Source organism: Crocuta crocuta, unplaced genomic scaffold, assembly GCF_008692635.1.
Source record: "Crocuta crocuta isolate KB4526 unplaced genomic scaffold, BGI_CrCroc_1.0 scaffold231, whole genome shotgun sequence".
Taxonomy (NCBI): Eukaryota; Metazoa; Chordata; class Mammalia; order Carnivora; family Hyaenidae; genus Crocuta; species Crocuta crocuta.
In genome coordinates this window covers 4,180,663-4,199,659 of record NW_027528357.1, presented here as the reverse complement: position 1 = coordinate 4,199,659, position 18,997 = coordinate 4,180,663, and the positions used below count along the sequence as shown (strand labels likewise).

At 40.1% G+C, this 18,997-nt stretch overlaps 1 protein-coding gene across 1 annotated transcript; it reads right to left on the bottom strand.

Moving 5' to 3' along the window:
- Positions 1–7,802: 7,802 nt before the first annotated feature.
- ZNF396 (zinc finger protein 396) lies at positions 7,803–18,467 on the bottom strand. The gene is made up of 4 exons (XM_077753808.1): positions 18,410–18,467; positions 16,500–16,921; positions 15,992–16,133; positions 7,803–10,207 (listed from the first exon to the last, which is right to left on the bottom strand). Exons 2-4 carry the CDS (start codon positions 16,914–16,916, stop codon positions 9,753–9,755), a joined length of 1,014 nt encoding a protein of 337 aa, XP_077609934.1. The 5' UTR covers positions 16,917–16,921; positions 18,410–18,467; the 3' UTR covers positions 7,803–9,752.
- Between the last annotated feature and the right edge of the window lie 530 nt (positions 18,468–18,997).

Genomic DNA, 18,997 nt, shown 5'->3' with positions numbered 1-18,997 from the left:
CTGAGTGTAGGGAGTAGCTCCATGCCAGCGCTGGACAACCAGCATCATAGGCCACTTAGGTGAGGCTTGAACTGCAGCTGCTTTGAATCTTGGCAGAACCCCTTGTGATCCTCCCAGAACATGAGAGCAGGATAGGCTTGCGAGGAGCTGCAGTAAGGCCGTTTTCCACCCAGGTCTCTGTCTTCCAAGGAGGTTGTTGTGACAGGTCTTCATTGCTTCCTGGGTTGTGATGAGGCCTTCTGCCTCAACTGCCTAGAGTGCAGCTGCAGACTATAAAAAGGCTTAAATACAGCAGGGCTTCAGCTCCTCAGCAACAAGGCATTTCATATCTCATGTTGAAGTCATTGACTCTCTTTGTTATCCTTTTGGTGTGAGACAAAAGCTCATGAGGAGTTGGTACTTTTCGGTTACTCTCGGTTTCACTGTCTTTGTAAGCACTGATCTGTCCAAACTCAAAGAAGGCTCATTGTTTATTTACCAGCCAAATCTGTTGACCTTGCTTTAAAAGCATCTCACTCGACTCTTGAATGCTGACAAAAACTGAGGACTGATGGATGTGGGGGGGAGGAGGGATGGGCATGGAGGAGGACACTTGTGGGGATGAGCACTGAGTGTTATGTGGAAACTAATTTGACAATAAACTAATTGTAAAAAAAAAAAGCATCTCACTCATTAACTAATAGTAAAAAAACAAAAACAAGAACCAGATAGATACTACCTGGATTCTAGAGACCTAGGCGTGACTACAATGAAGTCATGATTTGTTATTTTAACATAACTGTCTTGTTTAGGATGTAAGCAAGAAAATAAGTATTTATAAGGCAATATAGAAGCAGTGCCATAGGGGAGCCTGGGTTGCTCAGTTGGTTTAGCGGTCCCTTCTTGGTTTGGGCTCAGGTCATGGTCTCATGGTTTGTGAATTTGAGCCTCACTTTGGACTCTGCACTGTCAGTATGAAGCCTGTTTGGGATTCTCTCTCTCTCTCCCCCCTCTTTGATTTTCAGTTTGCTTCCAGTTCATCAATTTTATTAATTCTTCAAAGAATCAACTTTTGGTGTTATTTGCTCAATTATCTGTTGTCTATTTCATGGAGTTCTTTTTTAAAAAAATTAATATACAGTAAAACTGGCTCTTGTGACATATAGCTCTATGAGTTTTAACACATGTATAGATTTGTGGAACTACCACCAAAACCATGACACAGAATATTCCATTATTTCATAAAACTTCCTCAAGATGCACTCACAACTGTCCTACGTCCTTGACCCATAACAACAGCTAACATATTATCCATCAAAATAGTTTTGACTTTTCCAGAGTGTAATATAAATGGACTTATAAAGTATATCACCTTTTACATACCTTTCATTCAGCATAACACCTTTGAAATTTGTCAGTTATTGCATGTCTCAGTAGTTTTTAATTGCTGAGTAATATTTTACTGTAGGTATTACAGTTTGCTTATCCATTCAACTATTGAAGGACTTTTGGGTTATTTCTGGATTGGGGCAATTATGAATAGAGCTACTGTAAGTACTCGTGGACAGGCTTTTGTGTGTACATAAGTTTTTATCTCTCCAGAGTAAATATCTGGAAAAGAGACTGCTGAGTCATATGGTATCATGGACTGAATGTCTCTGCCCATCCCCCAAATTCACATGTTGAAGCCCTAACCCACAATACGATGGTATTTGAAGATGGGCCCTTTGGGAAGTAACTAGGTTTAGATAAGGTTATGAGGGTATTTTAAACCCTAACCAGAAAGTTGATTTATTTGTTTTATCAGGCAGTTACCTTAGGTAGTCAGGCCCCAAGTTCTGTGCAGACTGCAGTTCCAAAGTTGGTTCAGTTTTCAGACATTTCCAGTCCTTTGTGCATGCTCCCCAGTGACCAGTCTGGATCTGGGGAAGTAGTAGTCTACCCTGGAGCTCAGTTCTCAGTGCTCTGCTGTCAGATCCATGCATGTGTAGTTTAGAGGCGAGCAGAGATGTTCATACATTATTTTTGAGGACTACACTTGATCTCTCTCCTTTTTGCAATAAACTCAACATTTCCTAGCTCCCTGAAGCCTCCTTTCATAGCTGCATCCTGGCCTAAGCAATGATAGGACACAGAGAGAGTAAAAGCCATGGGGATTGGCACCATGCTCTTGGAACCAAAGCTCCTCAGATCAGAGAGAAGGGCTCCCTTCCTTCTGAGTTTAAGATGACTTCCCTGTGACCCCTGTCATTGGTGTTGCTGCCGCTGCCACTGCCATAGTATTGCCTGGAGGCTACGATAGGAAAGAAGTCAAATGAAGAAAAAAAGATATGGGATTTCCCCCATTATTTCTGACCATTAGTAGCCCCTTTCCTACTCCTTAGGTGAGACACAGACAACTTCTCTTGGAGTTCTTCCCGTCCTCTCTGTGTGCACTTGTGGGTTTCAGGCTGCCTTTGAGTCTAAGCTAGGAGATTCCAGGGGGGAAAAAAGACTAAGTTCAGTGAAACTTCAAATTCTAGTCTTCTGCCCCAACCTGCTTGCTGTTATTTACTTTGAGGAGTCCTCAGGAGCTGCATCATGCATTCTGTCCAGGATTCTGTGGAAATCTCTCTGTGCAGAGAGACAGAGTGGAATGTGCTTACTCTACCTTCTTTAGAACCAAGCTTCTATTCTTATTATTATTTTGTCCCTTCTACTTATTGGTTTTAAATTCCTCTTTTATTTTTTCCCCTAGATTCTTAAGGTAGATAATTAGGTCACTGATTTTAAACCTTTCTTATTATCTTTTTCTTTTTTAATTTTTTTTTTTTAATTTTAGAGAGAGAGAGTACACGAGTTGAGAGGGGCAGAGGGAGAGAGAGAATCATAAGCAGGCTCCATGCCAAGCTCGATCCCACAAACACAACCCTGGGATCATGACCTCAGCCAAAATCAAGAGTGACTGCTCAGCTGACTGAGCCACCCAGGTGTCCTTTAAACCTTTCTTATTTTCTAATATAAGTATTTAAAGGAATGGTGCAATAGGACTTGAGTCCTGTTTCTAGGTAGTTTTCCTAGCTCCTTCCTCCATGTGTCGGCTCCGTCTACCAGCTATAGAACATTGCCTGCCGTCATAGCCAGTCACAACAGCATCTGGAGATAGAAAGGAATCATCTCTTTTAAATGTCTCCCTTTTAGAGAAAGCGAACTTCTGGAAACCATAAATAGGTGTTCCCTAGTGTCTCATTGACCCAGATTAGGTGATATGCCCATTCCTAAATCAAAATTACTTGCAGGTAGGTTTATCATCACTGGCTTAGATTAATAATTTGGGGATGAATATTGACATGTCAAACTGTATGACCACTTAGGTGTCAAGACTGCTAATAGGTGATGAATAAAAGCAAAGTTTAATGGATCAATCCAGTTCTGATGTAGCCCCACTGACCTGTCCAAATGGAGATACCCAACTAGAATCTTGACAGCTCCTGCCATGTACTAGAGCTAGACAAGTTGCAGAGGAAAAGATGGCAGATCTTTACCTGCTGATCATTAGCTCAGACACTAGAGCTCCACATATTATATAAGCTGCTAACCAATGTGATTCTAGCCTTTAAATAAAAATAATTCTTGATTTGTAGACAAGCTAGTTAATCTGAGCTAAATTCAAATTCAAGTAAGATTAAGAGATAAATACATACATTAGGTAAAATTTTAGGAATCAACAATTAATTTAGCATATAGATTTATATAAGAAAATACTTTGAATTCAAGATGGAAATTACAACTAATTTTAATATTATTTATTAGCCATCCAGGCTTTGTCTATATCGCCATCCAAATCTTCTTTTAGGGCTGCTAGCAGAGTCTCATCCTTGCTTGTCCTCAATGTTAGTGGAAAAGAGAACATTATTTGGGCTTACATTCAGTCAGTCCTTTCACTAAACACTTGTCTGGATTGTATCTCACAGATCCTCTGCCTTTCAACAACATTCGTTCCATAGGATTTTTATTTCTACTTTTGCTAGAATAGAAACTTTATTAGGACAGGGATTACATGAAAGTAATCTCCTCTTTGTTTCCCCCAAATGCTTTTGTTTTTAATTGTGATAAAATATACATAAAATTTACCATTTTAGCCATTTTTAAGTGTACAATTCAGTGGCATTAAATACATTCATAATGTTATGCAACAATCACACTACCCATTTCCAGAACTTTTTAATTACCTCGAACAGAAACTCTGTACTCATTAAACAACTCCTCATTGCTCTCTTCCCCCAACACTGATAACCACTAGTCTATTTTGTCTCTATAAATTTGCCTATTCTAAGTACCTCATATAAATGGAATCATAAAATATTTCTCTTTTTGTGTTTTTCTTTCACTTAGTATAATGTTTTCAAGTTTCATCCATGTTGTAGCATTATCAGAGCTTCATTGCTTTTTCAGGTCTGAATAATATCCATTGTGTGTGTGTAAGCATACATAAATATCACATTTTGCTTATCCACTGATATATTAATGAACACTTGGTTATTTCCACCTTTTGGCTACTGTGAATAATACTGCTATTATCAGGGTATTCAAGTATCCAGCTAAGTCCTTGCTTTCTGTCCTTTTGGGTGTATACCTAGGAGTGGAATTGCTCGATCATGTGGTAATTGTATGTTCAGCTTTTTGAAGAGCTATCAAACTGTTTTCCACAATGGCTGCACTATTTCACATTACTATCAGCAATGCACAATTGTTCTGATTTCTCCACATCCTTGCCAACATTTGTTATTTTTTGCATTTTAATCAAAGACACCTTTATGGGTATGAGGGGTATCTCACTGTGGTTTTAATTTGCATTTCCCCAATGATTAGTGATGTTGAACATCTTTTCTTGTACTTATTGGCCATTTGTATATCTTCTTTGGAGAAAGATCTAGTCATGTTCTTTCCCATTTTTGAAATGGATTGTTTGGGATTTTTGTTGTTGTTGTTATTGTTGAGCTGTAGGGGTTCTTTATATATTCTGGATATTGATCCTTTATCAGATATATAATTTGTAAATGTTTTAATTTCACAAGTATTTAAGTGCCTTCTATGGGTCAGGTACTGTGCCAGATGCTTCAGAAACACCAGTGAATGAGTCAGTTCATGCTTTCATAAACATAAAATAGTAGGGTGAACACAGAAGCAGATATAAGTATACACTTGGTAGGGTAAAAAGTTATCACAATTCTATTCAAATATGCAAAGGAAAATGGAGCTAATTTCTTAGAACTGTTGTTTTTGCTTCTTGAATCTCCACCCCATCAGGTGAGTGGTGGTAGTAGTGGAAGAATATAATTATTCATTCCATTTTAAGTTCAACTTCCTAACAGGGCTATTTCTTGCTCTGCCCTTTTCTGCCACCTGGATACCTGAGAAGGGGGTTTCCATCTTCTTAGGTGAGGTGGTGCTGTAGATTAGGTCTCAGTTGGACTTGCAGTCCTTTTCTAAGTCTCTAGTCTTCACAGCTGGTCTACCGTTGTCCTTGCTCATCAAATTTATTGCAACCCAATGATTCTTTTGACTAGGTAGGAAGGTGGTATCCCTTCCTTTGTAATTTGTCTCCACATTGGTTCTAACCACCCTGTAAGTTGTGGCTGAGACTCTCAGCTGATTCTGGGCCCACTGGGTCCTGCAGCGCTTACCTATAAGATCCACAAAGTTATTTTGTGCAACAGTCCCAACTCTCTAGGTGGTGCAATCAATTGGCTTTTTTCCAAGGTCCCCATTGGGCATGGAGAATTGGGCATGTCTTCTAAGTTAGATGTTAGCTGCTAGAGGCCCTTTGCCTAGCACTGCAATGCCATTTTTTACAATAGTCCAGTGTTGGAAAACAGGAAGTCTGTTCAGCAGTTGCTATCCCAATGCAATCAATAGGAAGGGGTTGCAGCCCTCTCCCCTTTCAATACCCTCTGGCATTTCTGCAGGGATTGGCTGCAGAGGTGAAGGGACACCTGTGTCTGACCTTCTCTTTGCCTCATCACTACCAGGGGCAGGAGGGCTTTTCATTTATGTCATGTCTTCTTTCTCCCCAAAATATCATTCATCGTCCTCTTCCTTGGAGCCATATTTGCAGCTTGATATTTTAAAAATATTTTGGATAATACATGTAATACCAGTAAGAACAGACTGCTATGTAATGAATAGAAGGGTGTGGTAGTGATCCTGAGCCTACTTTCAGAGTGTTAGGGTAGGCTTCCTTGAAGAAGCCTAAGCTAAAATCTGAATACATAGGAGTCAAGTGCAAGAAGCTAGTAAGAGTTCAAAAGGAGAACATGCAAAGGCTAAAGGCAGGAGAACTTCTGAAAATTCAGAATATCTTTGGCATAGAGTATGGAGGCAATGGCAAGAGATAAAGCTGAAGTGGTAAGCTGTGGTCAGATCATGAAAAGCCTCAAAAACTTTTAGGAGTTAACTTTATATTAAAAGCAATGGGAAGCTTATGTCTTGACCAAGGAAGTAAAATGATCAAATATACGTTCCTGAAAGATCATTCTGGTTGAAAAAAATGGATGCGTAGAAAGTCAAAGCTAAGCCACTTTGACCTCCCCCGCACCCAGGGATTAGCTACCATCTCAAAGTTTGTAAAGATACACCAGAAAAGTATCGAGTTGGAGGGTCAGTCACATCACCACCTTTAAATATTGAAGAAAAGGATCCTCAAGGAAGGCAAAGGATTTAGAAATAAGAGGGGTAATAACTAATGGTAGCCAAGGTCCTTCAGATGTGGGAAAGAATGATGAAGGGCCAGTGAGACCCCTCTTTCATTCTGAAGAAGTGAAACAATGGGTGAAGTGTAGATAGGTTGGCAAATTTGATGGCAGGAGGTTTTAAGTTATTTTTTCCCCTTGTAATGCAGGACGCAAAATCATAGCTATTTGCCCATGAAAAAGGTGGCCAAGGAGTATAGCAAACATTGTTTGTTGGTTGACCCAATGTCATTGCCAATCCCCACCTGTCCTGATGCTTTCCTTCTAGAGGTTGAAAAACAATGCTTTCCGAAACACATTTGCGAAAAGGAAACATAGCAGAATTTTGCTGGGGATTCTTGGAGATCTTTTACTTTTCTTAGTAAAGGAGCTGGCCATTGCTGGAGTTCCACTTCCTTTTTCTTCCTGACTTGACCCTGGATGTCATTCCTGGAGCTGGGACAGCTCTCCTCCCTATCTGATAAAATAAGCATGGGGGAATGACCAAAAGGCGGAGACCACCTCCTGACCAGTTGTTGTTCAGCTGCTGATTGATAGCCAGCATCAACTAATCTCCAGGTTTCTGGTTACAAGGTCTTACTTGATTAAACCATCAAAGGTGGATTTTGCATCCAGAAGCATTCCTGATACAGGTAGGTTTAAGGACAGTGATAAATGTGTCATCTGGTCTCTGAAGAGAATGAGAAAGAGGTAAAGAGGGAACACAGGATTATAGCTAATATTAAAGGCCAACATGAAGTAAAATTCTTAAAAATACCAATTTCATTTGGGAGTATTCAGTATCTGGAAATTAATCTAATGGAGGTGCTAATATCATGTTATTTTTTAAAATCAAGGTTAGCCCAAGTCATGTTAATTCTCTATTTAAATAAACTAGCACCTTCTACTCATTAGGTGATTTCTGTAAGTGTAAGATAACTCAGTACACAGCAACAGCCTTAAAAGTTCCATCATGTACTTGGAAGATATGACTCACACCACCTCCTGGTGGAGAAATTCAGATTATTCACAATGCAGAGAATACAATCTTTTAAGGTTTATGGCAGTACCAAGTGAAGACAACTTTCTCAGAACACTTGAGAGTCTGTCATTTTATTCATAGTAACAAGAAATTCTGTCTTTCCGTAATTAAGCAATAATTCACAATACACATATCTGAGGCATTTGCTGTTTTACTAATGGCTTGTTCCTTTCTTTAATTACAGAGAAAATGAGGCCAAATAAAGACTCCTACACTTTTAATAACTGAAGATACACAAAACCCTATATTCCTAATAACTACAGCTACAAAGAATAATCACGATCAGAAAATTCTGTAATTACAATCTATATTCACCTTTCTCCTTAACAATCTTATGTCATTAATATTCTGAGTACAGTAATCCCATATTTGTTTCTGGAGTTACTCTAAGCACTAGATACGGTTGGAATTTTTGATAATGCAATGTTCATACTTCACAAGGAACCTGATCAAAAAAAAAAGTTCACTATGAGTCCCCTCTTCCTTTCTCCTAAGACTTTCATTTCTTTTTTTTTTTTTTTTTAATTTTTATTTCTGAGAGAGAGAGACAGCGTGAGCAGGGGAGGGTCAGAGAGAGAGGGAGACACAGAATCTGAAACAGGATCCAGGCTCTGAGCTAGCTGTCAGCACAGAGCCCGACATAGGGCTTGAACCCACGAACCGTGAGATCATGACCTGAGCCAAAGTCGGCCGCCCAACCGACTGAGCCACCCAGGCACCCCAAGACTTTCATTTCTGAAGTTTGCTTCCATATTGGCTAACTGTGGCACAACAAAAAACATTATAATGCGTGTATTCTTATAATAAAGTTTTATCAAGAATCCCTAGAAAAGGGAACATTATGTTGTATATGGTCAGAATAATTTTAATAATATACAAGTCAGTCATTTTATTTTTAAACAAGAAATCTGATTGATTTAAATGTGGGTAAAACTCAGTGGACTCTTTAAATTGAAATTTAGTATTTTCTTCTTTTGTACCAGAGCATCAAAACCCAGGGTCTCATGTCCTGACAACTCGTCTAGAAGCAAGTCTTATTAAGAATGCATAAGACGCTGAAAAGGTTGTCTTGTGATGCCTGAAACATATTCACAGCCGATTTATGCCAGAAAAGGGGTCATGAAGAACACTGACGGAGAGCAGTCAGTTGTTAAGGGTTTCCTTTTCCACGTAAGGTGTGGTACTTCTCCATCATGTGCCATACCTGCTACTATTTGTGTTACATCAGTCTTACTTGGACAGTATTTTCATCTCCCTTTTTTCATTTTGAGATGATCATGAACCTTATATAAACACCTGCAGATAGCCCTATTAGTAGAATGTTCCTTATGTTATGCCACTCCTTAAGACATGTAGAACCATCTTAATGTTTTCACGGAATTATTCCAAATTACATGGTAAAAGAGATTATTTTTTTCCTACATAGGAAACTACTTAGTATCATCAATAGTATGTAGGCTTTTGTGAATTTTCATAAGAGATTAAGTCCTTTTACTCATCTACCTTCTAACAGTGAACCTGGACATTTCATCCTAGGTCTGAAGATATAAATTCTTTTGTGTCTCCTCAATCCTATTCTCATATTTTGAATCTGGTAAGAGAAAACAAATGGTAAAAATTGTTTAAATGCTCTAATCTTTGGTCTGAGAACTCAAATGTTCAAGTTATGGGACCGAAGAAAACACTTATTTTTATACTGATTCCTTCTCAACAGGGAAAATATATTTGTCTAAAAAGAAATATACTAGTTCATCATTTGTGTTAGTACTGGAAATAGAACATGGTTGAGAATGTCTTTTGAAGAGCTGCACTAGAGATGAAAATCTGAATTAAGCTTTAGAATCTCAGACGTCTGAATTGACACTGTACTGCAGAAAAGCAAACATTTTACATTCTCTCTTGTAGCTCTTAAGACTTCTGAAAGCAAACCAGTTCCCACTAAAACCTACTGAAATACCAAAGGAGCGTTTGTGCTTTCTGTCTTATCCCGCTAACAAAGCTCTGAGCAAAAGCTGATTCCCTTACAACACTGATGGGACTTTTTCTTTAGTGTGTCTTTTCCTATGTCTGAGAAGATTTGAGCTCTGACTAAAGGCTTTCCCACACTCATGACACTTGTAGGGTTTTTCCCCAGTGTGAGTTCTTCGATGTTGAATCAGGACTGCACTTCGGCTAAAAGCCTTTGCACACACATCACATGCATAAGGTTTCTCTCCACTGTGGATTCTGTGATGTAGGATAAGGGCTGAGCTCTGACTGAAAACTTTGCCACATTCATCACACTTATGTTGTTTTTTTCCAGAAGAGTTTCTCTGTCTTCTTTCAAACCCGTTATCTTGTTCATAGGCTCTTCTACAGATGAAACTCTGGGAAGCATTCATAGGAAGGGTGTCAGAAATACTGTAATGCATTCCTATGGCTGGAGAAGTCTTTTGCCCCGAAGCTGAATTCACAATGATATTTTTGGTGTCTTTAGCTGAAATAATACACAGAAAAGCAATTTCACTAGTTCTCTGTTCAGAAAGAAAAGAAAGGTAAATTGAATGATCCAAATGAAATATATATGGATTATTTACTAGCTAGCATGTTTGTAAAATAGCATCACAGTATGGAAGATGAGGATGATAAGACAGAACACATTGAACAGATCATAAGGCAAGAGGAAAGGTTTACATAATGAAGAGACAGTCAACTATAAAGATGAAAATCTCCATACAAAAGGTAGAATGGTGAGTAGAGGTAAAAAGATATAACAGAGACTGAAGAAAATCTGAAAGAAAAGGGACTACAAGATCAAGAACAATGGGAGAAGCAGAGAAGAAACCAGAGAAGAGGAGACAAATGTGGTGGTAGGTAGTAATAGACAGGACTTAGTGCAAGGGTCAATAAAGAAAAGTTTAATAATGAGGAATGAAATGAAGAAAGCCAAAGGGTCAAAAATGAATACAGAAAATAAGCTCAAGAAAATACAAATTAGGGGGAAAAGGGGGGAGAATTATAGACTGAAATAACTGATACCTCAAAAAAAGTCAAGGGTAGCACAAAGTACCAATTTATGAAAAACCTCTACTCTCACATCTATTTTATAGTACTAGTTGAATGGCATTTTACTGGTTTAAATAGAAATCGTCTTGTAAATGTTAAGGTTTGTCTCAAATTCATATCTGACAGCTCAAACTCTAATGTGACCTCAATGTCTGGTCCTTATCATCAAAATCCAAGGGTGTCCACTCTTGTCACCTTCAGTTAACACAGTACTGGAAGTTCTAGCCACAGCAATTAGACAATATAGAGTAATACAAGGCATCCACATTGGTAAGGAAGAAGTAAAACTCTCACTATATGCAGATGACACGATACTATATTTAGAAAACTCTAAAGACTCCACCAAAAACACTACTAGAACTGATAAATTCAGTAATGTTGCAAGATACAAAATCAATGTACAGAAATCTGTTGAGTTCCTTTACACTAATAATGAAGCAGGAAAAAGATCAAATTAAGAAAACACTCCCATTTACAATTGTACCCAAAACAATAAAATATCTAAGAATAAATTTAACCAAAGAAGTGAAAGACCTGTCCTTTGAAAACTATAAAACATTTGATGAAAGAAATTCAAGATGATGCAAAGAAATGGAAAGATATTCAGTGGCCATGGGTTGGAAGAACAAATATTGTTAAAATGTCTATACTACCTAAAGCAATCTACAGATTTAATGCAATCCCTATCAAAATACCAACAGCATTTTTCACAGAACTAGAATAAATAATTCTAAAATTTGTACAGAACCATGAAAGACCTTGAATAGCCAAAGCAATCTTGAAAAAACAAAACAAAACTGGAGGTGTCACAATTCCATATTTCAAGTTATATTACAAAGTGACAGTAAAACAGTATGGTACTAGCATAAAAGAATGAAACCGGACTACCTTATTACATCATACACAAAAATAAATATATAACAAACTGATACAACTCAATACCCAACAAACAAATAATCCAACTGAAAAATTGTCTTCTGCCCAGAAGATATAAACAGACATTTCTCCAAAGACACACAGTTGGCCAACAAACACATGAAAAGATGCTCAACATCACTCATCATCAGGGAAATGCAAATGAAAACTATAATGAGTTAACACCTCACACCTGTGAGAATGGCTAAAATTAAAAAAAAAAGAGACAAGTGTTGGTGAAGATGTGGACACAAAGGAACCCTCTTACACTGTTGGTGAGGATGCAAATTGGTGCAGCCACTGTAGAAAATAGTATGGAGGTTCCTTATAAAGTTAAAAGTAGAACTAGCCTACTATGCAGCAATTGCACTAGTGGGTATGTACTCAAAGAATACAAAAACACTAATTCAAAGGATATATGCACCCCTATGTTTATAGTAGCATTATTTACAATAGTCTAAGTATCCATTGATAGATGAGTTGATAAACAAAATGTATGTGTCTGTGTGTGTACACACACATATATGTACACACACAAATGCATGCAATGTAAGATTATTCAGCCAAAAAAGAAATTTTTTCCATCTGCAACAACATGGATGGAGCTAGAGAGTATAATGCTAAGTGAAATAAGTCAGTCAGAGAAAGACAAATACCACATGATTTTACCTATATTTGAAATTTAAGAAACAAAACAAATTATCAAGGTAAGGGGGGAGGAAAGAGGGGGGGGCAAACCAAAAAACAAAACTCTTAACTATAGAGAACAAACTAATGGTTACCAGAGGGGATGGGGCGGGGGGGAATGGGAGAAATAGGGGATGGGGATTAATGGCTGCACTTATCATGATGGAAAATAAGTAAATAATATGAAAAACAAAACAAAAAATACAGAAAAGGCCTCTGTGAGGACATTCAGAGGTAGAACATAGTCCTTGCCAACACTAGGATCCCAAGACCTGGCTTTAAGGCTAATTACTTTTATAGTCACTGCCTCAAAAAGCTGCTAGGGCAGGGGCGGTTCCCTTCTGATTCCTTTTCATTTTTCTCTTAGTTAAGTCAAGACAACTGCTAGACTGGAGGTGTTAAGTGCCTGGCACAAGCTTCTTGGGAGCAGGTACTTATCAAGTAAGAGAAATATCTTCTAAATCTCTAAATTTTTATATTTTATTTTTCCTATATTTTCTTATTAAATTCCCCTGGAAAAACTCTAAGCTTAGTTAGTTGGTCAACCCCCATAGAATAAGGAAGCAGTGCTGGGGGGAGAAGGGGAGATACTCCTAGTTGGGGTTTCCTTTTCATTTCTGACTCCCATTTTATCCAGCATGATCATCTAGAAGGAAGGTCCATGCTCAGATGTCACTCATCAAAGAGGCCTTCTATACCACTTTACTTAATAAGACTCTGTCCCCACTTTATTTAATAAGACTTATACCCTTTATTCTGCTTTGCTCTTTTACCATAGCACTTATTATATTAGTATCTGCAATGGAAAAACAGCTATGCCAGCCATTTTGAAGCACTTTTATAAAAAGTGATGCAAGGAATTCTCAAAGCTAGAACAAACAATCCTAAATTTATATGGAACCACAAAAGACCCCAAATAGCCAAAGTAATGTTGAAAAAGAAAACCAAAACTGGAGGCATCACAATCCCAGACTAGCCTCTACTATAAAGCTGTACTGATCAAGACAGTATGGTATTAGCACAAAAAGACACATAGACCAATGGGCTAGAGAACTCAGAATTGGACACACAAACGTATGGCCAGCTAATCTTTGACAAAGCAGGAAAGGTCATCCAATGGAAAAAAGACAGTCTCTTTAGCAAATGGTGCTGGGAGAACTGGACAGCAACACACAGAAGAATGAAACTGGACCAGTTTCTTACACCATACACAAAAATAAACTCAAAATGGACTAAAGACCTAAATGTGAATCAGGAAACCATCAAAACCCTAGAGAGAAAACAGGCAATAATAACCTCTTTGACCTCAGCCTCAGAAATTTCCTACTTGACACGCCTCTGAAGGCAAGGGAGATAAAAGCAAAAATGAACTATTGGGACCTCATCAAGATAAAAAGCATCTGCCCTGAAAAGGAAACAATCAACAAAACTAAAAGACAACCGGAATGGGAGAAGATATTTGTGAATCACATGTTGGATAAAGGGTTAGTATCCAAAATCTATCAAGAACTTACCAAACTCAACACATGAAAAACAAATAATCCAGTGAAGAAATGGGCAGAAGACATGAATGGACACTTTTCCAAAGAAGACATTCAGATGGCCAACAGACACATGAAAAGATTCTCAATATTGCTCCATTGTCAGGGAAATACAAATCAAAACCACGATGAGATATCACCTCACGCTGGTCAAAGTGGCTAGAATGAACAACTCAGGAAACAAAAGATGTTGGTGAGGATGTGGAGAAACAAGAACCCTCATGCACTGCTGGTAGGAATGCAAACTGGTGCAGCTGCTCTAGAAAACAGTATGGAAGTTCCTCAAAAAATTAACAATAGAGGGGCGCCTGGGTGGCTTAGTCAGTTAAGTGTCCGACTTTCGCTCAGGTCATGATCTCGCGGTTCGTGGGTTCGAGCCCTGCGTCGGGCTCTGTGCTGACTGCCAGCTCAGAGCCTGGAGCCTGTTTCAGTCTGTGACTCCCTCTCTCTCTGACCCTCCCCTGCTCACGCTGTCTCTCTCTCTCCTAGAAATAAATAAAACATTAAAAAAAAATTAAAAAAAAATAATAATAGAACTCCCCTATGACGCAGCAATAGCACTACTAGGAATTTATCCAAGGGATACAGGAGTGCTGATGCATAGGGGCACATGTACCCAATGTTCATAGCAGGCTTTCAACAATAGCCAAATCATGGAAAGAGCCCAATGTCCATCAACTGTTGAATGGATAAAGAAGATGTGGTTTATATATACAATGGAATACTACTTGGCAATGAGAAAGAATGAAATCCTGCCATTTGCAACAAAGTGGATGGAACTGGAGGGTATTATGTATTATGCTAAGTAAAATTAGTCAGGCAGAGAAAGACAGATATCGTATATTTACACTCATATGTGGAACTTGAGAAACTTAATAGAAGACCATGAGTGAAGGGAAGGGGAAAAAATAGTTTCAAATAGGAAGGGAGGCAAACCCCTAAGATTCTTACATACAGAGAAAAAAACTAAGGGTTGATGGGGCGGGGGTGGCAGGGAAAATGGGTGATGGGCACTGAGGAGGGCACTTGTTGGGATGAGCACTGGGTGTTATATTTAAGCAATGAATCACAGGAATCTACCTCTGAAACCAAGAGCACACTGTATACTATATATGTTAGCTAACTTGACAATAAATTATATTTGAAAAAATAATAAATAGAAAATTACTTCTATTAACAAATACATTTTTAAAAAAAGTGATGCCAATGAGCAACAGAGGACAGTTTAGCATGTGAAGGAGTAGAGGAAAATATTCAAGCTACCACGAAAGGATAAAGTCATCTTAGCAGCAGTATGGTGATTTTAATACTAGATGCCACCAGTAAGAAGAAGAAAGAGAAAATGATAAGGTAGACTAGTGGTCTTTAGACTGTGACTTTATGGTCCCTCAGAAGGGCCCTTAGGAGCTGCCTGAAGGTAAGAGAGATGGGTACAAGGCCAAGTCGGTGCCCTGTGGACCAACGCTGCTTGCTCCTGCTTCAGTCAGAGTAGCTGTGTTTTCATCTGTTTTATATGCTAAAACTCCATGTAAAATTTCATTTGAGAAAAGGGTCGTGCTTATTTTTCTTTTTAATGTTTATTTATGAGAGAGAGAGAGAGGGTGAGAGAGAAAGAGTGAGTGAGAGAGAGAGAGAGAGAGAGAAAATGAGTGGGGGAGGGGCAGAGAGAGGGACAGAAGATCCAAAGCAGGCTCTGGGCTGACAGCAACAAGCCTGATGTAGGGCTTGAACTCACAAACTGAGATCATGACCTGAGCCAAAGTCAGATGCTTAACTGACTGGGCCACCCAGGCACCCCGAAAAGGGTCATGATTCTTAAAGAAAGGTTTGAAAATTCCCATGGAGATGTCAAGGATTTAAAAATCTGAAAGGTATTATAAGACTCCATGGGTAAGAAACAAGAACAAAATACTGAGAGTTATCATTAGCACAACATATAATGGTGGAAGTTCCCACTGTGAAGAAGAGACAGGAGGGGAGATCTGAGACCTCTTACAGAATATAGCTGAGATGTATGTGGTCAGGTGAGAGGCCATCTTTGTCCCCCACCATGAACTGAATCCTGCCCTCACCTTTTTGTCTTGAGTGAAACTCCCGTGATGTTAATGATAGCTGCTTCTTTATGGGCTTGATCTGGCTACTTGGTGGCTCCTGATGAATTTCCCAAGGTGTCAACTTCTCTGCAAGCATGTCCTCATTTTGTCCAAAAAAGACCTGAAAGCATTAGGTATACACGAGGCTGAAGAAGAGACCCATGTTGGGACTTTGGGATAAAATAACAGAGAAGCAGCTATGTAGACAATATCCTGGGACACAGGAAAAGGGAGGAAGAAAGCAGAGCCACATTCTGTTTTCTGGCACAGCTGGGGGGTGTGTTCACCACCACACATGTTTAGTGTGCTCAATGGGAGTACAGTTTAGCAGAGCCACATTCTGTTTTCTGGCACAGCTGGGGGGTGTGTTCACCACCACACACGTTTAGTGTGCTCAATGGGAGTACCGTTTGAGAGCTCTACCCCAGTGATGGCCCGGAGCTTCTGAGCCAACTTGGCTGCCCATCCCTGCAAGACACCTTTTTACCTGTTCAGCTGGCCCATCAAGCTCCTTCTCCAGCTCCTCCAGCATAGTCACAGCTTGCTCTCCATTCTCAGGCTGGTGCTCTCGCAGCCAGGCCTGCAGCTCCTCAGGCAGGATGGCCAGGAACTGCTCCAGCACCAGCAGCTCCAGGATCTGCTCCTTGGAGTTGACCTCGGGCCTCAGCCACTGACGGCAAAGCTTCCGGAGCCGGTTCAGAGCCTCCCGGGGCCCAGGGGACTCCTGGTACCCAAAATGCCTGAACCGCTGGCGGAAGGTCTCTGGGCTGCAGCAGGTGCTCCAGGAGAGGCTGGAGTCCAGATCGCAGATCTGCTCTTCCTCTTCCATCTTCACTATCACAATGCTGTCAGACTCCTCTGAAGGTTGTGGAAGGAGTGAGGACTTTGTCAGTTTTGCAGACATTTGGACTGGAAATAAATAAGTAGGCTTTAATCTTCAGGGAGGTGAGCTGTCCTTAAGGATATTCCTTAAATATGATTAAACAAACAGGTGGAAACAAGACACAGACACATGTTTCTGAGAATAAGCTAGAAACATAACACTAGGGGTGCCTGGGTTGCTCAGAAGGTTAAGTCTCTGACTCCTGATTTCAGCTTAGGTCATGATTTCATGGTTCATGGGATCAAGGCCTGCAGAGCTGGCTTGGGATTCTCTCTCTCTCCCTCCCTCCATCTCTGCCCCTCCCCCATGCATGCTCAAAATATATAAACTTTAAAAATTTTAAAAACAAAGAAACATAACACTATTACAGAAAGTACTGCCCTTAATCTTAACATAAACCATGCTTTCAAAGAATATTTTCTTAAGAGAACTGAAGAACTAAGATGGCATTAATTCATATGCATGAGTAATTCCCAAATTATTCTGCAAGTCTTGCACACAAGGCTGGCTGAATATCACAATGAGATCAGCCAGGATTGTGCAGGAACTCCTGGAGAACAGAAATAGGGGAAGCTTGAGAAAAATTATGACTCTGGGGAAAGCTCAAAGAGCCAATTAATTTTCTCTAGCTTGCTGCAAAAAGCATTAAGAAAAAGTCTCATGAGAGTATTCGTGTGGATTTTTTTCAACACTTACTATTAAACAGTATTAAATAAAGCATTGTTTAATACTACTGAATAGCATTAAGACAATACTATTTAGACATTAAAGGAGCTATTCAAAAGAAAGAGTAATTGTATATTTCTCCATCTTAATGTGCTTCTATTTTTTCATACTCACTTCTACTTCCCAACCATTACATCTGTATTAGTTACCAATCACTTTATTGTAGAATATGTAGGTTGTTTCTAATTTTTACTACCATAAATAATGCTGGAAGGCACATTTTCAGGAATATATTTTTCTCCTTTCAAATTATTCAAGGATATCCCAAGGACTTGGCTTGTTGGGGTCAAAGGAGAGTAACAGATGTCTTGCTAGGTACTACCAAATGGATTTCTGAAAAGACTGTTCAATTAACAACGTCAACAGCAACTTAGTGATGTAATTTCTCCAAGTAGCATGAACTTGTTAGCAGGAAGGGGGTGGAAGACACTGTTAGCACTATTTTAGTAGATGCATCACTGGTCACTGATGGCTAATTACAAAATCTTATGGGGCCCCTATTTTTCTTTTTTATGCAGGCTACCATCACCGCTCCTCCCCTGCCCTTCATCAAGCACTGTTTGAGGTACCCAAGATACAGTAGTGACCTGAACAAAATCCGTGGCTTCTTAAAACTCCAGCAGGTGAGAGACAACGTTACCACGTAAATAAAAGAACGGTACGTACAGTGATTGCTATGCAGCAAACGATAACAGCTGACACACAGAGAATTTGCTATGTGCCAAGCATTGTTCTCAGCACCTTAAATAGAAACTCCTTTAAATACTCAAAAAGTCCTGTACGCTTACTTTCATGTACACTGTGGATGAGGAGCCTGCCAAGCTCAGGTAGCGTGACCACGGGCAAAGGGGCAGGGATGGGGCCTGATTCCGGGCCATCCACTCACCCACGGCGCTGCGTGGTCAAGAGGCCGGAGGCAGGGTCTCGGTGCCGAGAAGGATCAGCAGACCCAGGTGCTCCTGGGCGGGGCCAGAATCTAGGGTCGAGACCTGGGCAGCGGGAAGGGTTGAGGCCGTGAGTTTGGAAAGCCGTTTGGGAGCGTTACATTGAGGGACTCTAAACTTAAAGCCTCTGGAAGTCACGGAGAGAGTGGCGGCCGGCGCGCGCTCTGCCTCCTCAGCGCCGGCAGCCCTGTGCCACCTCCACAACTGCTCTCGGCGCTATACTGGAGACCGGGAGACCGAACCGCCAACACCGCACGCGGGCCTGTGACCAACGGGCTCTCTCCCCGGCGGGGGTGGGGGGAGGAGGATGGCTTCGCCGAGAGCCCGGAAAACGGGGTGCTTCGGGAGAGGACCACCTCTCACTCCCAACACCCCTCCTCCGGTGGGGCCGGCTCGCCGAGGGTTGGCGCGGGAGGAGCCCCAGACGCGTAG